At 46.5% G+C, this 26,863-nt stretch overlaps 1 protein-coding gene across 1 annotated transcript in view; it reads right to left on the bottom strand.

Annotated features, from left to right (window-relative positions):
• Positions 1 to 4,036: 4,036 nt before the first annotated feature.
• LOC147677758 (intelectin-1-like) overlaps positions 4,037 to 26,863 on the bottom strand; it is an 83,440-nt gene continuing 60,613 nt past the window's right edge. The window contains exons 4-8 of the mRNA XM_086946498.1: positions 10,157 to 10,404; positions 8,337 to 8,495; positions 8,109 to 8,229; positions 5,614 to 5,717; positions 4,037 to 4,235 (exon numbers count right to left, since the gene is read on the bottom strand). Coding sequence (XP_086802624.1) covers positions 4,083 to 4,235; positions 5,614 to 5,717; positions 8,109 to 8,229; positions 8,337 to 8,495; positions 10,157 to 10,404 — 785 coding nt within the window. The 3' untranslated portion in view covers positions 4,037 to 4,082. The remainder of the gene's footprint in view (positions 4,236 to 5,613; positions 5,718 to 8,108; positions 8,230 to 8,336; positions 8,496 to 10,156; positions 10,405 to 26,863) is intronic.

Below are 26,863 nucleotides of genomic sequence, written 5' to 3'. Positions count from 1 at the left end.
GGGGATGGGGGGGATGCACCAGCGAGTCAGGAACTTGCGACTGGGGCGGGGAAAACCAGGGACCATACGGGTGATGGGGCCAACTAGAACCTGGAACCTCACCACACGTGACGATTACTACATATTAGGCTGAGGGGGGAGGCGAACCTGGCATAGAGACATGGAGCATGCCTGTGCATTTAGTTGGGGTCACTGGATTCCTGATTGGATGTAGTGGTACATAACCTCGGGAGGGAGTTGGGTACAGGAGCACGAGAGGTTTATGTCATTTCATAGGGGGAATAGAGGAGGGCATACTGACAAGGGGGGGTGGGGGTAGGGGGGGAGGCGGGAGGGAGAGTTAGGTAGGGACACGGGATATCGAGAACTGTTGATTTGCATTCTGAAGATAGGCCCATTGCGATGATGGTCCAGACTGAACTGTATGATTTTAAGATGCCTGAGGAAAAGTTAATAAAAAAAACAGAGCTACTCCTTCTCAATCAGGAATTACAGCTTCAAAGTGTACTTAAGAATTCCCAGTGACAACCAATGAGAGGAGTAGGCCTCACAGTAGTGAAAAACCAATTTGGCCAATGCTTCCATTGTACCCCAACAGCACGCGCCTGCCTGGCATGACCCTTCAGGGCTACAACCAAGAAAACAAACACCACCTATTTACACCATTTTGTCGGTGGGCATTCATTCAAGATGTCAAGAATGGCATTTATAAGACTTGTGGACGGTTGCCCCATTTTCAAATAGTGTTCACACAGGATTTCGCAAAGCAAATCTAGATGACCTAAGACTGCCAAAATACAAACCCCCGCATTTTATCCATACAACATCCCCCATACTGTTATATACACCATTGTGGCCATGCCATGTACACAAGGTAGCATCCTGACATTTTCCAGCATAAGCGACAACGACCTCCCCAATCCTTGTCCTGAGGAGAACCCTTTAATAACTGAACGGGTTCGAAACGCGTCGGCGTCCTGCTCCACCCAGATACTGAATCATCAGGGCACAATAGGAACAAAATTCACACACAATTCTACATTGCTGCATAGTTTTGTGATTTCCTATTTTTGCACCATTTGACAAACCAATTTATGTGTATCTAGCGGTGGTAAAAACAAGTAGGCTAGTTTGTCATCTCAGCTGTCCACTTGTTTATTTTGCATCCAGGATTGGTGCCTCAACAAAGAGAATTTCTTGAGGCATTACACAGTTGTCTTTACTTATTTTCATCACAATTGTTATATGTGTATGTTTTGATTTAATGTATTGTTTATGGTTTTTTCAATGTAATTGTGAACCCCTGTAAATGCGGTGTGAACTCTTTGATGCTAATGCATTTTTTCATAATCTTTTTTCATAAAAATACAAGTGACTAAACACAAATGGTTTGTCAGCCTAGCAATTCGTTATTCTAGGTGTGTACTTGTTTCTCCCAATTGATACTGTCCGGCACTTGTTTTGTTTGTTCAATAAGAGTGGTCCAGCCGGTCAGGGACAGGACCCAGCCTTTCCCCTTTTTTTCCCTTACACAATGGCAGCATCAGTAAGTACCCCATAAACATGCCACCTTAACAGTGTTTTTAGGTGGAGAAAAATGCTCAGGTAAATATTTCAGTTTAACAGTCCGAGGTGCATACACATTGCTTCCACCTATGGGGATGTAAGTCTCATGCTCACTGGGAGTAATGGGTCTAAATATCTTGTCCATCCTTACCTCTGCTATCATCCCATCATATGTCTCTGTGTACTGCATTCCAGTCTAATTATCAAATGTGTCCTTTTCAATGTGTATGAAAATGACAAGGCAAAAGTGACACAAACAAGTACCCTAGTGGTACTGCACCTGTGTAAGATCTGCAGATGTGGAGAGAAAAAGGATGCAAAGGGCACACATGACTAACATAGGTTGAACTTAACAGGAGTGATTGAGACACCCAGAAGACCACTGCCATTGCTACAGGCCTTAGCTGTTTTATTCAGAGCCTCGCTGTTTCATAATTGAAACATGTTTAATATTATTTACAACAAAATCATTGTTTTTACTCATTTATCTTAAACTGCTAACAACCATTGACAAAGTTAATAGTCCTGGCTGGTTTTAGAGATATGTCGGCTGTCAAGTTGTCATCTTCTGAGAGGAACCAAAATACTGTTCGGACGGCACACTATGGAAATCACAGAAATGTAGTTTGTTTGTCATACGCTTAATTGAATAGGACATGTATGCCCCTTATAGCGACCCCTCTTTTTTTTATCCCACTTAAAACCTTGATTTCAAGCTCTTCCATTTCTGGTGCTTTGCAGTATTTTTAAGATTGTCTTTGAGTTTCTTGCTCAAGTGGGTGTAATTTCTGATATTTATGTTTCCCTCAACGTCATTGCTTGATTTTGCTTGCGAGAAAGTGTCACTCAGTTATTGACATGTCGCTTCTAGTTACACTGAAAGTCTTAAAGTGTCACACCTACCAATCTGAAACCTTTGCAGCTATACCTATTGCTAAGCAGGCACGATTTTTCTGATGCCCCAAACAAGTACTGTGTGGCAGTGTCAATCATGAGGAGGGTTCACGATCGGAAGCTGGTGTCCGGATGGTGGTGTATGTAAGAACACACACTGGAAATGGCTTGTAACATTCCTGTCAGACTTGATTTAGGAGAGTTTTAAACATTGAGAGGAAAGATGGAAAATATTTTGTTATGTTATTTTATATTATGTTATATTATATTGGTCTTTTATAGCGCACGGCTACTCCAAGGAGTGTCCCGGCACTTTATTGTAAACCTGTAGCAGAAAACATAACAAGGGAGATAAAAGGACCAGAAATCAAAAGAAGAGAACGTATCTAAAGAGTAAAAAGCCAAGTTTTAAGGCCCTTCCTGAAAGCCAACAGATTGGAGGTACTGCGCAGTGCCACGGGCAGAGTGTTCCAGAGCTGTGGCGCCAACAACCTGAAAGACCGGCCCCCAATGCGTGCCCTTTTTACTCGAGGGACCATGGCAAGGAACAGAGACTCGGATCTTAGGGAACGGACAGGACAGTAGAAGGCTAGCCTCTTTTGGAGATTTTTCGCTCCAGAAGCGTGAAGAGCCTTATGGGCCAGGGTCAAGGCCTTAAAAACTATCCGCTTCCGGATAGGCAGCCAATGAAGTGACTGCAGGAGGCCAGAGGTTCTAACTCGCCCGTGGAGGCCAAAAATGGCCCGTGCTGCCGAATTCTGGACCACCTGCAGCCGTTGCAGGAGATACTCCGGCAGGCCGAGATAGAGGACATTGGAATAGTTCAGTCTCGAGCCAATTAAGGCCTGAACCGTGATCTTCCTATGATCTTCTGGGAGCAGAGGAAGAAACTTGCGGAGCATCCTGAGGAGGCCAAAGCATGTACCCGTTAGGCCCAGGATCTGTGATCTCAACGTCAGGCCATTATCGATCTTAATCCCCAGATTCTTGGCTAGCCCGGAGGAGCCTGCTGGAGGAAACATGTTGACAGGCCACCATTTTGGCAACTTCTTTAAATCTGACGTGCCTTGTGGCTTCTTGACAGTCTCAGTAATCTAATGGTAAATGAAACAATTATTTATCCTTTTTATGACCCAAAATCACAGCCTTTAAAAAATATTCTTAGGCTTGTCTGATGCCGGCTTCCTCTACCTTTCTATGTCAACTCTCCAACGTGCGAGATCCTGATGGCCACCCACTGCTCCTCTACTCTTTGTAGGACAGATGTGACATGCAAGGATGTTGTTTGCTTTGAAGAGCTCAAGTTCACTTTCCCCATAACTAGGGTCCGGTGTGTGATCACCAGGAGGGGTGTTCTATGTCCGGCCTTGGCAGGCTTGTCAAAGGATTCAAGAATCCAGCAAGAACCTAGAAAGAGCAAATGAGAATCTATATTTTGTACGTAGGATTGAAAGTAGATTCTCCAACTCTTTTTTTATGGGATTAACTGATAAATCTTGGTAGAAACAAAACACCATTAAATACCCATTTGTGATAAGCTGACCAGATAAAATAATAATACTATCGCACACAAGACTTGGTCAATACATGGAAAATATTTATTTTTTCCTCGTTGGTCCGAATCAGCGGTAAAACATCAGTACGGCTGCCTCCGTCATCTCCTTGCTGGCGCTCCAGCGCACGTGAGTTCCATAGCCATCCCAGTCGAAGGCGGAAAAGTCCCCGCACTGCCTTGGATCACCTTCGGGAACATACCCTCCACTGCCAATGCAAAACTGCAAAAAGAAAAAGGAGAGTCAGAAATGGTTTTCAGAACTAAATTAAAGTAAATCACATGGAGTTGTCACATCATTAAATATCCAGTATTCATATAATGCTTACTGGGGAACACAGAAAGAAAGCAGTTGGCCCAAACTCACACAGTTTTTTCACATCTCTAGTCATTAAGATCCACAATCAGCAACTTCCTCACTAGACTAAAACTCCTGAAAACACCACATGGGCCTTCATCAAACTATTGATTTTACTATCAATAAAGTTGTTCATTAACTCTAAAGCACTTGAGAGATTTTCACCATACATTGTGAGGCTAAAACTGGATTTCAGTCCCCTTCTGGGCCTCTCTTGTTGGAATCAGCAAATTAAGAAGCCCCTCTCAAAGTCTAGTGCCTTCCTTTTGCCACAGCATTGAATCTTCTTGGTAACTGACTTAAACACACACCAATCATCTCCTCACAACAACCATACTGACTTCAGACCCCTGGGTCATCCCTTCTCTCAAGTCACTCTCCAATCCAAGCATTGCTCCACTCTATGGTCTTCTCTGTCCCCACCTCTTCTCCTGTCTCCCTCCCACACACCCTTCAGTTACAGAAACCTTAGTTGACTTCTGTCACAGCTTTCTTCCCAACAAATGATTGAGTTAAAACCAGCAAAGATCTAAAATGATCCCTTGCTAGTTACATGCAGGTCTTTGCAGTGGATGCCTGACTGTAACATGTGGCCTGCAGGTCAAATAAAGACCTCTACACAAGAAGCCTTATCCATCTGTGCTCTTACATTAAATACACATTTGTAATATATGCATTATAAGTAGCAGCGAAATTAACCCTATTAGCTATTTAATGATTCAAACCCAGCACGTAAATTCATCACAAGTTATTTTATCAGACATTACCCTGCAACATAGAAAAATAGTTCACTGTAGTAGGTGACATTACCTTCCTGGGTTAACATAAAATGCAGTCTCTTTGTAACTAACTAAGTAGAACAGACAAGCTTTGCTACCTCATTTTTCTAGGTTTTCATATTTCTTTGGGGTGAAAGTTTGTCAAATTAAAAATAATAATGCATAGGCCGACCGTCCCTGAGCATCTGCTTGTTACCCCCAATCTTTACTGAACTCCCTTTAGGCCACATGTCCCGTAACCCAATATATAGGTTTCAGGTGTATACATGGTCCATTTCAAACTGTGGGATTTTCTATTCAATTAAGTCATGCTGACGAAATGAGCAGAATAATTCACTTGAATTTCCAAAACAATCTGAACAAAGAATTATTGAAACTTTTGTGAGGTTAGAACTTTGATGACATTGATTCCCCATGAGTAGGTTTGGATTACTTAACCGAAATACATTCCCTCCAGTACGTACAGTCTCAGAGCTACAGCCAATTGCTTTGACTCCAGAGCAGAGGGCAAATACCGCCTTCTCGTTGTTAAACGCGCGGAACCCAACAAAGCCCGCAACAATTTCCACTGTTGAAATAATAGAGAACAATGTGGTTAGACAGGAGAATGCTGGTACTCTGAAAGCACATGCTGCATTACTTACAATATATTCACACGCGTGCTCAACATGTGCACTTTCAATTTCTCTTCAAGAAACTATTATGAAAAGTGGAAGCTTGCACCCTGTTCTGCAGCTGTGCCCTGGCCCTGGCCCACCTTGACCTCTGAACTCTTCAGCCATTTTTTCCCCTTTGCCCATTACCATGTATTATGTTATTTGTATTGGTGTTTTGTAGTGTTTTGTAGTGTTCTAGTGGTGTGTCTTTGTTTTTTTATCACACTTGGTCATGTTTAGGAAAGACTTCACTTTCAAGCTAACTACTGCACCAGAATATAAATTCAATACATACTGGGTTAATAGACAGATGAGTAAAGCGTGCAAATTAACAGTATGTTGTAGATTCCAAAACCTTGTCCCAACCTATGAGTAATGGAATAGATGACAAATTCTTTCAGAAGCATGTCTTAGCAAGTTGGGAACTCTATGAAGAGTATGATGAAGAAGCGGATGATGATGGGATCTAACCTTGGAATAAAGCCTTCCCAGCGACTAGAAGTTGGAATTAAATTATCTGAATGAATGACATCTCAGCAAGTGGTAAAAATTATTTAAACTTGGGGCCTCATTACGATGGCGGTCATAAGGCCTCCGACATTTGGTTTCACGTCTGACCGGCTGATTATGTATCGGCCGGTCACAAGTGAGATCAGCCTCTCATTCTGGCTGGATTCCAATGGGCTCAAGGAACCTGTTGGCCAGTCGGAAACAGCTTGTAATCCCAAGGAGTGGGCCTTTCCACCCTTGGGATTACAATGCATAGTTTCCATGCCAGCTAGTCCAACATGGAAACCATGTCGGAAAGCGTGTCTAGGGGCCCCAGTAGGGACCCCTTACGTGCGAGGGGCTGCCACGGGTTGCAGCGATTAACAGCACCTTCCATGTCCCTATGGGAGCATGAGACATGCTCCCATAGGGAAATGTGGGAATGCGACTGAACAGTGTTCGGTCGCATCCTAATTAGGCGGTCGGGACCACCGACCAGAGGTCGGTTGGTCCTGGCACTGAGACCTGATAAGTCCGCCTGACATCGTAGTTAGGGCGTAACAGTAGAATCAATTCAATATATTGTGGTATAGCCTAAAACTATGGGAAAACTGGCCTGGAAAGCCTACAAAATTAACTGTGTAGCTGCTTAGAAAGAAATCCAATAAAAATAATAGGCTGCTGTGGTCAATACAGAGACAATTACTAAATTTGATGCAGTGTGAGAGGATAAAAGTAAGAAAATACATGATCAGCTACACCCTCTTCCCAAGCACATACAGAGGCATATTTTCTATTTTTTCATGCAACGCAGCAGGTTTTGTGCAGAAAGGGACACCTTCCTGCATAAAAATAATCCTTAATGGTGTTTTCCTATTTCTACATGGGTGGCAAAATGTAGCACACATGGAAAGAAGAAATAGCAAAGTAAAATAAAGACAGTTCTCCTCTTTACACCTCACTGGCGAAGGTTTATCATTTGAACATATTCCGAGGGTTACAAATCTTTGTAAATCTGGGAATGCATCAAACTCCATGCGTTGGACACCAAATCTCTACCTAGTGAACGCCTCCTAGATGGAAGCTAGCACAATGCAGCACAGTGCACTGGCTTGGGTTACTTTGTATTTAATAAACAACACAGACATGCAAAGGGCTTTGTGTAGCTGAGTAAATCTCAGATGAGGACTTGTATTGCCTTGCGATGATTTGTGTCAAGGTAGGACAATGCAAGTCTTTACTAAACCTGGGCCACCGTCTCTGCCAATTATTTTCTCAAATTTAGTACCTGTACTTTTCTCATGAGATGGAGAAACCTACTCAAAGCAGATGGGTATTTATGAGCTTGTTAGATAGACCTCCCAAATTATGGTATTCAGGTATGTTGCTGTTATATTGTGCTCGGTTAAACTTCCAGTTTGACATAATTTCTTTGTTTTAGGAAAAAGACAGCAGTACACAATAGATAATATAATATTGATCTTTTATGTTTTTGTAATACTAACCTCCATATCAGATTTTTGTGAATGTATACAGCAATACATTTTTTATTTCCCAAAACATAAGCACATCGTGCCATAGAACTTATAATATAGGCTTTAAAATGTAGATCTTAGTATACATATTTATGAAGAGGGTCAAAGTCTGACATCTGAATCCTAATAGACACAACGTTGCATGTCTAATATTTAAAGCAATTTCATATATCAAATGATTAACTTTTTAAAATGCATTGCCTGTGGTGATGAAGAGATCAGTCCTAGTGGCTAGCTTGGTAAATTGAGGGAAGCGTCACTTAACCAGCAAACACTTACCTGCAGCATTTGGTGGATAAAGTTTTGTGGTGCTCTCAGTATTGCCAAAGTCGTAGACAATAGGAATTGCTGGGCCATTGTCTTTTGGGCAGCTTCCACCGTTGTATTCTAATGGATATTTCTAAACGAATAAGCGCACAGGTCTTTAAATAACTTGGAGAGTTTGCAGAAAGATATAGGTAGTTATCTAGAGTTAATTCAAATGCCGTGTTAAATGACGCCTATTACCTTGTAAAGGGTCATGAGATTGCCACCTTCTGATGCCAAGAATCCAGTCTCCGTGTGGTATCGCAGTATTGATGCATTCCTCCAGTCATGCATTGGAGTCTCGTTTGGTACGTGCCAGATTGCCAAATTCTTGGCATGGATATCATAATATCCAGGGTTCTAGTTAAAAAAGAAAACATTCCCTGCTCAATACATTAAGAATGAAGCTTTTCAAATGTTCTATGCTTGTCAATGAACACTGATAGAATTAATTCATGACCACAAAACAAAACAAAACGTATAACTTCCATTTTTTCAGCAGGTGAACATGGAGATATAGTGGTAATGAAGTTGTCCAGTCAACTAATCCAATAAAGATCATAAAGCACAGCTTCAGTCTTTTGTCCTCTGCTGTGTTGGTCCATTATGGCAGGTCTTTGATTTGAATCTCAAATAAAGCCACCCACTTACATACAGAGACCTTCTCTCACGTGTATCAAAGTTCATACCATCACTCCCCTCCAAACACATTGTGGTACTGTTCATTCATGGTAACCTCAAAGTGCTATGATGCCCTACAATTCCATTAACAATTGGAGGGTCTCTAGAGGACAGGGCTTGAAATAATTGGTGCTGAGATGATACAGACAACATTGTGGAATGATGCTTCTTTTTTTGTATAACATTGTTTATCCAGCATAATTCTTCACCATATAGTGTGACTAAGATGAAGGAATTATGCGGAACTCTGAAAGCATTGCTTAATGTCACAGTTCTTGCTGACTTGATACATTTTATGTAATTTCTACCCACAGTACTTAAACATTTGGTTTGAAGGGTATTGTGAAATAGTTTAGACTACTATATAAGTGACTACTGATGGATTCACCTGTAGTAATTATTGTATACTTTCAAGAAAGGATAGAGTTCAGCAACCTGAAGTATTTGTGGAAAGGTATCTTTATCAAGAAAGAGAATACCCAGCTTGGGAGTGGAACACCAGTCCTTGCAATTCTAATTAAATTCCAATTAAACTGGGCCAGGATGCACCAGAACATATACTGTTGCTAAGCAATAACAATTATTTCAGGATGCGGATGAGTTGTACATCACTGTTTGCTTTCAGAGGAGTTGGAGAAGGTCAAAGGCTTGTTCAGAAAAGTGAAGTAAATTTGGGAGCTACCTTATAGAACAAAAAGTAAGAAATATACCTGAAAGTAACCTATTTGTAGATGATATTGAATCTGCCAAGCATCAATGTGGTCACCACTGCTATCCATGGTCTTCAAACTCGATGGCTCAGCCATCATATGTGTTGACTTAGGAAGATGAATTCAAACATATGGGTTTATAATCATCCCATGCTGAATACAATTGTAAATTCTACAACAATGGGGATAGTGGAATGGTCCTGAATCTATGATCTCTACCCAGCTTATTATTAGATTGAGCGGCAACCATCATCTGGTCATTTCTTGGTGTTTGGCACAGCATATAGGGCCTGGCATTTCCCTTTGCCATATACACTGCCACTCTGTTCCTTGACATCAACTTTTGTTCCCTTTTTATTATTCCCTCATTAGTGGTTAAAATATCCGTGTTGCAACATTGAGAGTTATATATCCTCAGTGAACTTTGTAGACTTTGTGTTAAGTGTTGGTCTTTCTTACTGAATGATGATCGGTTCCATAGATAATTTTTTGCATCAAAGGAATACATTGACCGAAACACTCAAATGATTCGTAGTTTTGCCCAAGATGATCTATTCGAATTTAAATTTACTCTCATAAACCACTGACTTTCCCCCAACTCAATGCAAAAGAAGTCCACAACTAATTTACCTTGTAGTCATCACTGGTTGCTCCTTCAGGGGCCCCAAAGGTGGCATAGTTCACCCAGCTGCGATCACCGTCTGGGTTTTTAGGGTCGTTGCCCTGCTGGCTACTCCAGCGATCCCCCACAGTACATTTTCCAGCCATGTTGTTTTCATGCACGCTGCCCACCAAGGTCCAGCCACCTCCATTAGTGGTCATGTCGCAGAAGGTCTGGTACACCACTCCATTTTCAGTGATGAGAGAGTATATTCCATCTATTCTTAAACAAAGACTAAAGTCTATTAGCCGGCTGCGAAGATGAGCCATAGCATCAGCAGACAGAAATCATAGGCTATTGACCAGCAGCAAAGCTATTGATATAGTTTAAATAATATAAAGCAGGCTACACAATCAAGTGCTTACACTTTTGAATTAGAAGACAGTCTTAAATATTTTACTCATTCTATGAAATCTTACAATGTGACGCTTATGACGCACCATCAATTATAGTTGTCTCATAGATCCTTTTATATTTATTCTGCAACTGTTAATACATCTTTAAACTGCTACATTTATCTGCTAATGCTACATCTACTAATTCCACTGCCTTTATTTCTATAGCACTCGCTACCAGGATTAATGTCTCTACTCGCTATCCTACCTACTACTTGTGGTGTACTTAGAAGAGTAAGGATTTGAGTTTTGGGCACTGCCAGAGATGAACAGAACCTGACATCCAACAAAGGCTAGTACGAAGATTTAGCATCCTTCCCCTATGAACTTAATTGTGGTAGTGCTATATCCACTGAGTTGTCTCTTCGCCAAGGACCAGATTCTGTTACAGTTATTGATTAGCGAAAATTAAATAATACCAAACCACACAATAACGGAAGGAAACAGGCCCTGTAAGGCTACAAGTACAATTCTATCCAACAGTTTACTGTATTAGAAAACCTCACTTATTTGCTCCCTTTCAGGACATCGCATTATATTCCAATATGGAAGGTACATTTAAAGAAGACTGGGTTTAGAATGGTGCAGAGACAAAGACCATCTTAGCTGACTGATTTTCCTTCATCAGGATGTCAGTGCTCCTCTAGGACAAGGCAGATGGTCTCCCAAAATAACCTGTTAAAACTGAATAAAAGTTCATGAAGTAACCGAGGGGTTGAGGGCAGGCCATCATTGTTGCCTCCTCTCACTCAATTTCAACATGTTTTCAATACAATGAGATTGATAATATTTGCTCGGTTGTAAGAGTTTAAGAAACAAGATCGTGTCACTCTACTCGAATTGGAAGGAAAGTCATTAGGGTTTATCTACACCATTCTTCCTACTGCACGATATACAAGGCTGTCCTTTATCTACCATGCTTCATATCACATGAGAATCACTTGAAGCACCCATCAAAAATACCAAAGCCCTTATGGAATAGACAAGCAAAATTATACTGACTGCTTCGTTTGACAATGTCTTCTTATCCATTACAAACCCATTCACTTCCCCTGAAAAAGACTCTAAAATACTTGTGGATGTTCTTTGTTAGGGTTATAGCCCAATCATCTCATTGATGATTGGGCTGTAACCCTGGCATTCAATGTTGGACTAAGATAATGTAATAAAATAATATAATCTATGTTGGACTCCCAACATTTCTATTCAATGGATTGTCAAATTAAACTTTAGAGTCCAGAAGGTATCTCATCCCCAGAAAGGTTGAGCCCATCTCCCCTGACTAATGGACCTGTGTTTGCTTACTGTACAGCAGAGGAGCAGGACCAAGGTTGTATGTGACTTGCACAAGGGATTCATGGAAAACCGCCTTTATTTATTAAATCGACTCATATAATAGTGCTTGAAGAGGAACTTGAGATCTTGTAATTCATCATGCCTCTGCCCAAGTGAACACTGTAAATTGAAGTTTGGAGGCGACCTGTGAATGAGTGGAGCACTTGCCTCTAGAAATTAACTTGATTCATCTTGAAGAGGTGATCAATTTTATTCTCAATTTAAACTCGGTGGTTTCAGAGTTGTTTTCCACACATTGCTGCTTTCCCTTTGTGAGAAAGTGGCTCTATATGTACTGCTCCAAAGTAAGGTACAGTGTGTATAGAGTCCACAATCCCCAGAGGTATAACAGAGGTTAAAGTCAGGTCTGACCTTAATCTCTAAAGTGATAGCTTGGTCGAGCAGTAAGGCAGTATCAGAGGACAATGAAAAGCATTTGTTGAACACACTCAGTCAGCAAAAGGTTTCACACACTCAAGAACTGAACTTTAGGCCAATTGTTTTTATATCCAAAGATATAATTGTTTTATTTTTAGAGCCAACAGGTATCAAAATATACTTTTCTCGATATGAGTACTCTCATGTAATTACTTTGCAAAGAGGCAAAAAACTTTGTAAACACAATAGGTACAATGGTTGCAGTAGGCAATACAATTCTAAACACAATTTAACATTGAGCTCAAGGGGGTTTTCTACATAAATGCAGCTGATTACTTTATCGATTACTTTTGTAATTCCAGGACTGAATCCTAGATTCAGGCCTGGGGTCTAAGCTGAAAACAGTTTAGTAAAAACGCTTTAGTTATTGCAATGATTTTTAAAGAATAAAAAGTTATTTTAAAAGTTCACACTTAAAAACTTTTCAGTGAAAATTTAGCAATGTTATCCAATGGGAGAAAATTCAGGTTACAGGTAAAGTACGTTCTCGTTACTTGTGTAATCCAGTACTGGGCTCCTAGGCCCAGCACTGGGGTCTCAACTTAAGACAGGTAAGTGTTAGACCTGACATCATTGGCTTGAGTCTCTCCTCCATTTTTTTCTGTTTGCCTCCACTGTTTTACGATGTTTTGCTGGTATATGCTTTGGGCGCTGTGTCACTGCTGATCAGTGCCATAGCGCAAGTGCTCCCGATGTTAAATTGATGTATCTATTGTATCCATGTTTGGCTTATTTGGTTTACTGTCAGTCCCTAGTCTAGTGCACCAGGAGTGCCGGGGCTTGTAAATACAAATGCCGCTCGTGGGCTTGCAGCACGTGTTGTGCCATCCACAGGAGCGGCCTCGTAAAAGAATGTCTACGGGTCAGTCATTGCGAGACCCACGTACAGTCTGGTACTGTCACGCCGGCTGCGCAAGTATACCTACTTGCCAGCCCCTCCAACCTTCCCTTGACTTCATGTTAGTCACCCCTATGGTAGGCCCACGGGCAGGGTGCATTGTAAGTATAAGGTAGGACACGCCTGACCAAGTTGGCATGTCCTAATAGTGAATTACCGCCATCTTCGTTCTTCACTATTGCGAGGTAGCCTGCTCTCCATTAGTTAGAATGGGCCGCCGGGATTATTAATGCTATAATCCTAGCTGGCTCGGATTGCATGGTGCAATGTCGAGTTTGGTATCCCTGAACTCGGGGTTTAATTACGCATCCGTTGGTGTGGATGGTTTTTGGACTCTGGGTTTGAAAATAGCACTTTTAGAAAGTGTCTATTTTCTTGTCTAACCATTTCTGGTTTCTGCTGGTCTTGCGTGTGTGTGACAGGAGCTGGGTGGCTCCACAGGTCTGGATGAGTCAGTGTGGGATGAGTTGGACATTTGCGTTGAGAGTAGGGGGAGAGTAGTTGTTGATAGCCTGCCCTGCCTGATACAATGCTGGCTCCACCTCCTGCCAAGTGGCTGATGGCTCTGTGCCTGCCATGGACGATCCTAGCCCCACCTCCTGCCAGGAGGCCGATAGCTCTGCTCCTGCCAGTGTCAATGCTGGCTCCACCTCCTGCTGGGCGTCTGAGGACCCAGCCCTGCTCAGTGAATAAGCCAGGTGCTTCTGCCTGGCTCCACCCACAACAGACCCAGGATGTTGGGAAAGTCCCCGGCATGGACAAAGGGCCCAAAGCCGGAAAGGGGTATAAGAGAAGGACCCCTGAACTAAGAAATCAGATCACTTCTGACAAGGAACCCTGTAACCAAGGACAAGAGGCCTGCTGATCTGAGGACTTGCCTACCCCTTCTGCCAGTGTGCTGTTTGCTGGGGGGAATCCTGCAGTGCTTCTTTATTTTTGCCAAGGAACCAGGAGAGAGGAACTGTGTGTGTACTCTCACGCTTGATAAGAAAATCTCCAAGGACTGGAAGAGTGCCAGTCTCCTGCTGAAGTCACAGGGCTAAAGGACTTCATCTGCTTAAAGTGCTATTTGCTGGAACCTGTGAATCCAGCACCTCTGAGAGAGCCGGCAACCTCGACGCAGACGGACGTCGCCGAATCCAGCTCGACATAGTGGGTAACGGCCCCAGTGTCCCGCTTCCTCGACGACCGGCCGCCGGGCCCGACCGACGCCAGCAGCAACGCCAGTGAGTGGGAGTACGGCTCCAGCTCCAAGGGACCTCGTGTCTGCACCGCTGCTGATCGCATCGCCCTCGTGCCCTCTCGACGCCGTGAGCGCTGCTCATTCTGTGCAACCGCATCATCGACAACGACGCCTGCTGAGGCCTGATTGACACCGAAGACGCGACGCCGGATCACTCGACGCCGCTGATCATCGTGTGCTTCATTTTCCAAAGGTACTGTGTGGTTGGGGGTCCGTGTGACTCCGGGCTCGACGTAGCGCTCCTCGCGGTCGACGCCGAACCTTTGGATTAACTTTGCCTCGACGTCCTGTAGCCCCGTGTGGGTTACCCTGTTGCTAAGAACTGTATTGCCAAGAAGAAGATTTGCTTTGATACTAAAGACTTTTTGTGCTAAAGAAGAAACTACCTTTGAACTATCATTTTTCCCTTCCCCAAAATATTTATTAAGATTGTGTACATTTTTGCCGTTATTTGGTCTTGTGCTAAGCCTTATATAAAAATACTTATTTTTATATTACTACTGTGTCGTGTCCATTTGTAGTGTATTCACTTTGTTACTGTATGTGGTCATAAATGCTTAACACTCAGCCTCTGAGATAAGCCTGTCTGCTCTGCCAAGCTACCAAGGGGGTGAGCAGGGGTTATCGAAGGGTGTGATCCCCTTGCCCTGACTAGAAAAGGTGTGTCCCTATTTGTCAGAAGTGCATACCTCTGCCAACTAGAGACAGCCGGTTCTAACATTGGACGCAGCGGTGAGGATTTGGACCTTGCATTTATGACCCATGTGCAGTGATTAGTGTGCGCTACATAGTGAAAGCAGACCATAGCGCAGTCACAATCTAATTGGGAAGGATCCTATTTTTGGTTCTCCGCTTTTCGGAAGCTTGATTTTTTTAACACTGCCAGTTTTGACCATGAGTGACACCGGAGTCACTACCCCTGTTGTTGTCGTGGAGGAATTCGACAGAGCGAAGATAAACGACTACGGCTTGAAGAAACTGAAATCCTTCTGCAAGCAGCTTAAAGTTCCCACCAAGGGCCTCTCGTTGAAGGAGGAATATCTCAAAGCTCTGGAGGCCTGGTTGGAGTCCAGAGATCCCACTGATCCGGTGGTGGTACCGCCAGTGGAAGGGGATGAGGAGGCACCAGCGAATGGGCCTGAGTCCTCTCCCGGAAGCAGTGTTTCCTCCAAAGGTCTTTCCCCTGAAGAACGAAAAGAAAGGGCGAAGGAGCGTGCATACAACATGGAAATGGCAAGGCTAAAGATAAATGGGCAGTTGGAGTTAGAAAATGCAAGAGGTAGAAGAGAAGCTGATTTGGAGACCAAAAGGTTAGATTTTGAAAGAGAGAAGTTAGCTTTGGAGCGTGATACCAAGTTGAGGGAGTTGGACATCCAAGCTAAGAAGTTAGAGTTGAATCCCTCTGGTGGCAGCATCCCATCTGGGCCTGCAGAAAGTAGGTTTTATTTTCCCAAAGATGTGATAAAAGATTATCATAGGAATGAAGATATTGGCCAGTGGTTTAAAGCATATGAGTTAGCATTGTTGGCCCACCGGGTCCCTGAGAAGGATTGGGGAGCGGGGTTGTGGGGTCGCTTTGTGAATGAGGGGAGGGATACCCTGTTAGACATGCCTGTTGAGGATAGGATGTCGTATGCTCATATGAAAGATGCTTTAATGTTGCGGTATGGCCTAACCCCAGAAAAGTACAGACAAGCTTTTAGAGAATGCAAGAAGTTGCCTGGTACGACGTGGGTTGAATATGTGTCTTATTTTTGCAGAGCCATGGATGGTTGGGTAAAGGGCAGCAAAGTGGAAAGTTATGAAGCTCTTTATGATTTGTTTGCTTGGGAGCATTTGTCTAATAACTGTTTTCCAGAGCTGCGCCAGCACCTGATTGATAGCAAGATATCTAACCCTAGAAAACTTGCTGAGGAGGCGGACCGCTGGGTGAGTACCAGGGTCCACAAGGGTCCAGTGGGAGACTCAGCCAAAGGTGGGCAGGGTCCCCAGCAGAAGAGTGGGGGGGACAAGGGTAAACAGAAGGAGTCCCAGAAAGGGCCCCAAAGTAATCCCCAAGGGAACCAAGGGAAAGGTTCCCAGCCTCCCCCTGAGAAAAAGCCAGGGGCCCGACGGGTAAACCTGTTCATAGGGGCCCCCTAACCTGCTACGGTTGTGGGCAGGTGGGACACCGGTTTTATGACCCCCAGTGTCCCAAAAAGGATTTAAACACACCACCGCGTGCCCCCCCTCCACGTCAGTTGGTGAGTGTAGCCCTGGGAGGGGAGGAGATGGTTGTCCATGGGGGGAGGGGTCCCGCAGAGATGTCCCTGGTCTCGCTAGGAGACATGCAAATGGTCCCTCCACCCCCTCTGCCTAGTAACACTAGTAAATATAGGCAGTGGGTGACCATTAATGGCCATAGAGTGGAAGCTCTCAGAGACACCGGAGCGAGTGTGACAGCTGTCAAGTGTCACTTAGTGTCCAGAGAGCAGGTGGTTCCCCACGCATTCTACCCTGTGATAGCTGCTGACAACTCCCAGAAAGAGTGTGAGGTAGCTCAGGTTTCCTTTGAATGGGGGGGAGTTTCAGGTACTCTTCAGGTTGCTGTGAGGCCCGCCATGCCTGTCGATTGTCTCCTGGGCAATGATTTAGAAGACTCCCCTTGGGCTAAGGTGGAGAGAGAGGCGCACTTGAAAATGTTGGGTGTGCCAGAGTGGGTGTGTGCAACCATTCGATCGATGACAGCGAGTAAAGGTGTTGATGGGGTCCCGGAGCCTGAAAGTACGGCCCAGGACCCAGCTGTGAAGAGAAGAGGCAGGAGGCGCGGGAAACCGGCCCCCGTAGTTCCCGTGGTCCAGGAGGAGGTAGACCCTGAGGGGGATGCCCTGGAACCCACAGGGGAACAAATTGCCGAACTGGGAGACCTGCCCGAGCTGACCCATTGGCAGCAGGATGGTGGTCCCTCCAGGGAGGAATTCTGTGCGGAACAGAAAGTGTGCCCTTCTCTTGTGGGCATGAGGCAGCAGGCCTCAGCCCAATCCTCAGGTGATCAGTCAGGGTCACATTTTGTGTACTGGGAGAATGACCTCCTGTATAGCGAGCCTAAGGCTGCTGAGCCTGGGTCAGCCCGTGTGCTGGTGGTACCCCAGCGCTTCAGAGCCTTCCTACTGGGTTTGGCTCATGACGTTCCGTTAGCTGGACATCTGGGGCAGGACAAGACCTATGACAGGCTTGTCACCCATTTTTATTGGCCTCAGATGCGTAGGGATGTAGACATCCATTGCAAGACTTGTCACACTTGCCAGGCGAGTGGGAAAAGCGGAAGGAAGCAGAAGGCTCCCCTCCAACCTTTTCCAGTGGTCAGTACCCCCTTTGACCGGGTGGGTATTGACATTGTTGGGCCCCTGGACCCCAAGACAGCCCTGGGCAACAGGTTTATCCTGGTCTTGGTGGGCCATGCCACACGGTACCCGGAAGCCATCCCTCTACGAACAGTGACGGCCCCCGTGGTGGGACGGGCACTGATGGGTGTTTTCTCCCGGATGGGGTTCCCCAGAGAGGTGGTGTCGGACCGAGGCACCAACTTCATTTCGAACTATATGAAGTCTCTGTGGAAGGAGTGTGGGGTAACCTACAAGTTCACCACTCCTTACCACCCTCAAGGAAATGGGCTGGTTGAGAGATTCAACCGGACCCTGAAAGGCATGATCATGGGTCTTGAAGAACCAATGAGGCGGAAATGGGACGTCCTCTTGCCATGCCTGTTGTTTGCTTACCGAGAGGTGCCGCAAAAATCTCTAGGGTTCAGCCCCTTTGAGCTTTTGTACGGTCACCCGGTAAGAGGGCCTTTGAGTCTGGTCAAGGAAGGCTGGGAGCAATCTCCCAGGAAACCTCCCCAGGATGTATACAGCTACATGCTGGCCTTTCGGAACCAGACTCGGCGCTTCAGAGAACTTGCTCAGGCAAATCTGGAGGCCAGCCAGGAGGAGATGAAGCGGTGGTACGACCGGAATGCCACTCTGGTAGAGCTTCAGCCTGGTCAAGAAGTGTGGGTCATGTCCCCTGTGGAACCTTGTGCGCTCAAGGACAGGTGGACTGGACCGTTTAAGGTTGTGGAGAAGAAGAGCGATGTCACCTACTTGGTGGACTTAAAATCTACCAGGAACCCCTTGCGGGTCCTGCATGTCAACCGTTTGAAGCCCCACTTAGAAAGGTCCGAAGTGGGCATGCTCCTAGCTACAGATGCTGGAATGGAGGAGGAGAGTGAGCCTCTTCCTGACCTCCTGTGTGCTAAAGAGCAAGACGGGTCAGTGGATGGTGTGGTCCTCTCTGACACACTGACCCTTGAGCAGAAACAGGATTGTCGCCACCTGTTGGGACAATTCCCGGATCTGTTTTCCTTGGTTCCGGGTGTCACTCATTGGTGTGTCCATGACGTTGACACCGGAGACAGCCCTCCTGTGAAGCACAAGGCTTACAGGGTAACTGACAAGGTTCGAGCATACATTAAGGAGGAGGTCTCCAAAATGTTTGCGTTAGGGGTGATTGAGTCCTCTAGCAGTCCTTGGGCCAGCCCAGTGGTCTTGGTCCCGAAGGCTGCAGCGCCTGGTGCTTCACCAGAACTCCGGTTCTGTGTGGATTACCGAGGACTCAATTCAGTCACGAAGACTGACGCGCACCCCATCACCAGAGCTGATGAGCTCATAGATCGGTTGGGGGCTGCCCGGTACCTTAGCACGTTTGATCTGACGTCTGGGTACTGGCATATCGCCTTAACTGATGGGGCAAAGGAGAGGTCAGCATTCTCCACACCAGATGGGCTCTACCAGTTCCGGGTGATGCCCTTTGGGATGAAGAATGCCCCTGCCACCTTCCAGAGGTTGGTCAACCAGGTCTTGGCTGGACTGGAGGATTTCAGTGCCGCCTACCTGGACGACATCGCAGTGTTCAGCGCCAGCTGGGAGGAACACTTGCGCCACCTCCAGGAAGTGTTGTTGGCCCTGCGCAGAGCAGGCCTCACAATCAAAGCCAGTAAGTGCCAGATTGGGCAGGGTTCGGTGGTGTACTTGGGGCACCAAGTAGGGAGCGGCAAGGTTGCCCCCCTGCAACCCAAGATTGATACCATCCTGGCTTGAGCGCCGCCCAAAACCCAAACTCAGGTGAGAGCCTTCTTAGGACTCACGGGTTACTACAGGAGGTTTGTCAAGGATTATGGTAACATTGTGCACCCCTTGACTTCGCTGACTTCCAGGAAGCAGCCACGAAACGTGATCTGGACTGATGCCTGTCAAACGGCCTTCGACACCCTGAAAACTGCAATGTGCACAGCACCTATACTCCAGGCACCCAACTTTTCTAAAGAATTTGTTGTCCAGACGGACGCTTCAGAGCATGGCGTGGGGGCTGTTCTAGCTCAGGTGAATGAAGAGGGCCGAGACTTGCCTGTAGCCTTCATCAGTAGGAGGTTGCTTCCCAGGGAAACGAGGTGAAGTGCGATAGAGAGAGAAGCATTTGCTGTGGTCTGGGCGCTGAAGAAGCTAAGACCCTACCTGTTTGGGACTCACTACCGGGTTCAGACAGACCACAGGCCCCTCAGATGGTTGATGCAGATGAGGGGTGAGAATCCGAAACTGTTGAGGTGGTCCATTTCCCTACAGGGGATGGACTTTACGGTGGAACACCGCCCTGGTACAGATCACGCCAATGCTGATGGTCTGTCCAGATTTTTCCGCCTTAGTGAAGAGGACTCCCTAGGTCAAGGGTAGTTCTCCCCACATTTCAGCTGGAGGGGACACGTGTTAGACCTGACATCATTGGCTTGAGTCTCTCCTCCATTTTTTTCTGTTTGCCTCCATTGTTTTACGATGTTTTGCTGGTATATGCTTTGGGCGCTGTGTCACTGCTGATCAGTGCCATAGCGCAAGTGCTCCCGATGTTAAATTGATGTATCTATTGTATCCATGTTTGGCTTATTTGGTTTACTGTCAGTCCCTAGTCTAGTGCACCAGGAGTGCCGGGGCTTGTAAATACAAATGCCGCTCGTGGGCTTGCAGCACGTGTTGTGCCACCCACAGGAGCGGCCTCGTAAAAGAATGTCTACGGGTCAGTCATTGCGAGACCCACGTACAGTCTGGTACTGTCACGCCGGCTGCGCAAGTATACCTACTTGCCAGCCCCTCCAACCTTCCCTTGACTTCATGTTAGTCACCCCTATGGTAGGCCCACGGGCAGGGTGCATTGTAAGTATAAGGTAGGACACGCCTGACCAAGTTGGCATGTCCTAATAGTGAATTACCGCCATCTTCGTTCTTCACTATTGCGAGGTAGCCTGCTCTCCATTAGTTAGAATGGGCCGCCGGGATTATTAATGCTATAATCCTAGCTGGCTCGGGGAGCATGGTGCAATGTCGAGTTTGGAATCCCTGAACTCGGGGTTTAATTACGCATCCGTTGGTGTGGATGGTTTTTGGACTCTGGGTTTGAAAATAGCACTTTTAGAAAGTGTCTATTTTCTTGTCTAACCATTTCTGGTTTCTGCTGGTCTTGCGTGTGTGTGACAGGAGCTGGGTGGCTCCACAGGTCTGGATGAGTCAGTGTGGGATGAGTGGGACATTTGCGTTGAGAGTAGGGGGAGAGTAGTTGTTGATAGCCTGCCCTGCCTGATACAATGCTGGCTCCACCTCCTGCCAAGCGGCTGATGGCTCTGTGCCTGCCATGGACGATCCTAGCCCCACCTCCTGCCAGGAGGCCGATAGCTCTGCTCCTGCCAGTGTCAATGCTGGCTCCACCTCCTGCTGGGCGTCTGAGGACCCAGCCCTGCTCAGTGAATAAGCCAGGTGCTTCTGCCTGGCTCCACCCACAACAGACCCAGGATGTTGGGAAAGTCCCCGGCATGGACAAAGGGATCAAAGCCGGAAAGGGGTATAAGAGAAGGACCCCTGAACTAAGAAATCAGATCACTTCTGACAAGGAACCCTGTAACCAAGGACAAGAGGCCTGCTGATCTGAGGACTTGCCTACCCCTTCTGCCAGTATGCTGTTTGCTGGGGGGAATCCTGCAGTGCTTCTTTATTTTTGCCAAGGAACCAGGAGAGAGGAACTGTGTGTGTACTCTCACGCTTGATAAGAAAATCTCCAAGGACTGGAAGAGTGCCAGTCTCCTGCTGAAGTCACAGGGCTAAAGGACTTCATCTGCTTAAAGTGCTATTTGCTGGAACCTGTGAATCCAGCACCTCTGAGAGAGCCGGCAACCTCGACACCGACGGACGTCGCCGAATCCAGCTCGACATAGTGGGTAACGGCCCCAGTGTCCCGCTTCCTCGACGACCGGCCGCCGGGCCCGACCGATGCCAGCAGCAACGCCAGTGAGTGGGAGTACGGCTCCAGCTCCAAGGGACCTCGTGTCTGCACGCTGCTGATCGCATCGCCCTCGTGCCCTCTCGACGCCGTGAGCGCTGCTCACTCTGTGCAACCGCATCATCGACAACGACGCCTGCTGAGGCCTGATCGACACCGAAGACGCGACGCCGGATCACTCGACGCCGCTGATCATCGTGTGCTTCATTTTCCAAAGGTACTGTGTGGTTGGGGGTCCGTGTGACTCCGGGCTCGACGTAGCGCTCCTCGCGGTCGACGCCGAACCTTTGGATTAACTTTGCCTCGACGTCCTGTAGCCCCGTGTGGGTTACCCTGTTGCTAAGAACTGTATTGCCAAGAAGAAGATTTGCTTTGATACTAAAGACTTTTTGTGCTAAAGAAGAAACTACCTTTGAACTATCATTTTTCCCTTCCCCAAAATATTTATTAAGATTGTGTACATTTTTGTCGTTATTTGGTCTTGTGCTAAGCCTTATATAAAAATACTTATTTTTATATTACTACTGTGTCGTGTCCATTTGTAGTGTATTCACTTTGTTACTGTATGTGGTCATAAATGCTTAACACACAGCCTCTGAGATAAGCCTGTCTGCTCAGCCAAGCTACCAAGGGGGTGAGCAGGGGTTATCAAAGGGTGTGATCCCCTTGCCCTGACTAGAAAAGGTGTGTCCCTATTTGTCAGAATTGCATACCTCTGCCAACTAGAGACAGCTGGTTCTAACAGTAAGTAATTACGCTTCAGTAGTAGGTACGATTTTTAAGGAATATTTCAAGTTTTCAAAAGTAGACAGAAGAAATGTAACAGAGAAGCAGAAAATGGATTCCTATGGAGAAAATTCAGGTTACTAGTAAACCCGGTTAGGACTACTTTTGCGGTTTAGTACTGGGCTACAAGGTACAGTACTGGCTTATCTCCTGATCCCAGGTGAGTACTTCGCAATTCGGTATTCTGCTGATTTTATAGGAATATTTTAGAGTTTCAAAACTTCACACAGAAGATTTTTCGAGTCAAACCAGTCAATGTTATCCTATGGCAGGAAAGTGAGTTATCGGTTTTCAGGTGAGTACTCAACTGGTGAAGTTAAGGTTCTGGACATAGACTCAGGGGTCCCCAAGGGTCAGGTAGGTACAGTTGGTACACCCTCAGCGGCACAGGGGCAGCTGGGTGCAGAGGTAGTTAGGCCCAATGTTATCAAATGAGAGGCAGGGGGCCTTGGTGGGTGGCTGCTGGCTAGCAGGCCACGTGGCTGTGGGAGCTGGGCTCCTGGTCACTTGCTCAGGGCCAATGCGGAAGTAGATTAGGACAAAGGTTGCACTGCCAGGGCCACTTGGGCGGCTGGGTGCAGGGTGCTTTTGAGCCGCCGGGCGCTCAATGTTATTCAGTGGAGATCTCGAAAAGGGAACAAAGGCTGCAGACTCGGGGACGGAGGATCCTCTGGTGTGACCAACACTTCGAGGGGTAAGTTGGGATCTTGGAGGATAGGTAGGCACTCCGGAGTTAGGCACAGGGGGCCGTGGGGTGCAGGGTGCAGGGGTTTCTTTTGAGGTCCGGGTGATCGTACCCCCTGCTGGTTGTGGTTGGAGGGGTCCTTTGTCCTGAGGCTGCAGGCGTCGTCGGGGTCGTGGAGGAGGGTCCTTGGGCACTGGATTCCAAGTCAGAATTGCCGGGGGGACGTCCTCAGGGTCTTGATTCACTCCTGCACAGGCCAGGCTTGGCGGGTGCAGAGTGTGCAGGGTTCGCGGTTCCGGGCTGATGCCAGGGCTTGTTACTTGCTTTGAGCAGTACCACTGCTCGTGGGAGACCCAGGTAGTCAGAGTCACAAGGCAGTCGGGTCCTCCGGGGTTTTTGAGGTTGCTGACCACTGGAGATGCCGGGGTTTAACAGGAGCAGGTTTGAGGGTCAATAGGCCTGTAGGGCTGGGGCCAAATCAGTTGGTGTCTTCCTCTTTTTAGCAGCTGTACGGAAGGTCTTCGTGTTACTTGATCTTCTTTCTAGTTTCATAATCTGGATCTGTGAAAAAAGGTTCAGAGTGCCCGTAAATACTGAATTTAGGTGTGTTATAGGTAGAGCAAGGGCATGGACCAATGGGTCCCTGTCCTGGGGTGGGTACACCCCCTAGCCTGCTCCTCTCCTGTGAGAGGGGGGCAGGAGCCTAGCTGTGATTGGGCAGGGCTCCCCATCTTCAAGATGGCCGTGGCCCAGGTTCATGCTTCACCTCGCCTCTCCCACCTGAGGGGTGAGGTTAGCACAGGCTGGCACCCCCCCTTTCTGACATAGGATTTCCCGCCAGTCTTCCCGCCAGAGTGGGGCTCAGAACTGGTGGGGGCCAGTTGCTGAGTACAGCAAGTGCTCTGGAGAAGCTCACAAAGGCAGAATGCCTTTGAAGCTTTCCCTGTTCATCCTGGGGAGGAGGCTTGGCACCTCGTCCCAGGATGTGCATTGTTGCAGGCCCAGGAGAGCGGGAGCTCTCCACCCAGGGGTCCAGCAACATGTCTGCTGTGTGGAAGCCTAGGCAGCCTCTCAGACAAGATGTGGATTGTAGGTTTAGGTTTCAAGGGGCATCTCTAAGATGCCCTCTGTAGTGCATTTTACGTTAAATCCCACACTGGCATCAGTGTGGGTTTAATGTGCTGAGAAGTTTGATATCAGACTTGTCAGCCTTCAGTGTGGCCATTATGGTGCTGTGGAGTTCGTAATGACAACCTCCCAGCACCATATACTCTTAATGGCATCACTGCACTTACAGTGTCCAGGAATATCCCTGGGTACTGTAGGGGCACAGGGCTCATGCACCTCACCTGTACCCACACCTCTGGCATAGGGCACCCAGCTAGAGGGGTGGCTGATGTATGCCAGGGCAGTGGGTTTGTGAGCATGGCACAGATGTGTGCCATGTCAACTCTTTGTTTAGTTCTGCACCAGGACACTCAGCCTGCAAAGGCAGTGTGTGTGTGTCAGGGTACAGGGACCCTGAGAGTAGCACAATAAGTGCTGCAGCCCTTAGGGGTCTTCTTTGGTCACAATGCCCTGGGTACCTAGGGTACCCTTTACTAGGGGCTGACATGTGGCCAGAGATGCCAATTGGGTTTAGGCTTTAGTACTGTTTTTAGGGAAGGAACACAGGCCTTGGGTACCTGATTGGCAGGGACCCAGGGAACAGCAAGGAAAAGTGCATCAGGTATCAGGCAAAAAGTGTGGGGGGGGTGTACTGCAACAGAAACTCACTTTCTCACACCCTTGACTGAACCCTGTCTCACAAGGACCAGGCCTTAACTCCCACTAAGTTTTCCTGACCTTACCTCACATGTCCTGGGTAGACCTAGATTCCTTGCTTTGATGTGTGGCTGTACCTCACTGACAGCCAACGTTTTCCCGATCTGTTATTCTACACAGATTCAGAATCTGTACTTACCTAAACTATTACCATCACCACCTACTGCTTTGAAGTGTTCCCAAGGTGGCACATCAATGCTATTTAAAACACTAATTGCATCATTTAATACCTAAAAGATGAAGTGCAATGCTAGTTATATTATCTTTATTCAATGTTGTTTTTGCATTTTGTAGAATAGGTCACATTATTTATATCATCACTTTGGAGCCATAAAATTATGCACCTTGAGTACAATCTGCTTCAGAGCAAGAATGTTTAATACTACATAGAGTTGCTTTATATTAGGTAGAGGAGTACACCACCCCTGTCTGTCTATTACTGGCCTCCTCTTCTGGTACAATAGACGCTTGAGCGTGATTTTATTCTTCTGAGTGGCCTTGTTTAAGCTGTTTCAATGCCTTCTTCTAATTCCCCTTTTAAGCCTATGTGTTAGATAAAGTGTTCATAGGGCCCTTCTCTTAGCCTTATCTTGTTTAATATTTGTGTTGCCCCCCTGTGGATCTTGTTGCATCCTTTGTCCAGGCATGTTTTGCTGATGCGAGTCTCCCTCTCCCCCCCCTTTGCCCATTCAACTGCATCCCTTAACCTTCAATTACACCACAAACAACATGATTTGGTGCTTTAACCTCTCCCGTGCTGTTGACGAGCTCAGCTTGTCATGAGGCACGGTTGCGCTGTGCTGATGACGAGCTGAGCTCATCATGACACGCGCGGCGCTCACACACGGTGCGACCTGATGATGTCACACGCCTCAGGGCGGTGATATCATCAGCCTGGCAAATACTGTAGACGGAGGGCCCGCTCATAAAAAATGGAATGGATTGGCTTCTCTGCCAGAGTCACATGACACTCGTCGTCATCAATCCTGATTCATGATTGATGACGAGGAGTGTCATGTGACACTGGCAGAGAAGCTGATTCATGACCCCAACAGCATTTCCCCAAGCAACCGGTAAATGTACATATATTCTTAAATAGATCATGAGTCTATTTTACAATGGCTGACCGGGGAAAAAATAAGGAGGACGGAGCCCCTACGCCCTCATGCAAAATCCGCCCCTGCACTCACCTGGGCTTTTATTTGAATAGAGTGTGAGGCCGGGTCACTTGTGTGAGAACTGGATAAAGCTCTTTCTCTTTGTGTTATGAGCAGCATGCACTGTTCTAGTGCATTTTCCAATGGGTTGAAAGAAGACATACAACTCAATATTTTTCCATTAACTGCAATCGCAGGGGTTTATACAAGCGTTGTTGCTAAGTTTCAAGCCTTGTTTAAGCCCAGGAGTTCGAGTATTCATATTGACTTCGAGGAAGTGGGAATGAAAGTTGAACTTTTAATCCCGAGACTGTATCATGAAAGCTCCCTCCTTCAGTGTGCAAGTTCACAAAGGGTCTGTGCACCCTCTTTTCCTAAAATCGTGCTGTCCTCATCAAAAACAAAACCACAGAGCAGTGACAGCCTATTCATGTTTCTGATCCGTACTGTCTGCAGTTCATGCACTATGGGGCAGATTTACAAGAAACTGACGCATCTTTAGAGATGCGTCACTTTCCCTGCGCAGCCCTGAGAAACCCTTGCGCCACCATGGATGCACTGTAATTACAATACAGCG

Source organism: Lissotriton vulgaris, chromosome 12 (assembly GCF_964263255.1).
Source record: "Lissotriton vulgaris chromosome 12, aLisVul1.2, whole genome shotgun sequence".
Taxonomy (NCBI): Eukaryota; Metazoa; Chordata; class Amphibia; order Caudata; family Salamandridae; genus Lissotriton; species Lissotriton vulgaris.
Note: the sequence above shows the minus strand (reverse complement) of the source record. Positions and strands in the feature narration are given on the sequence as shown.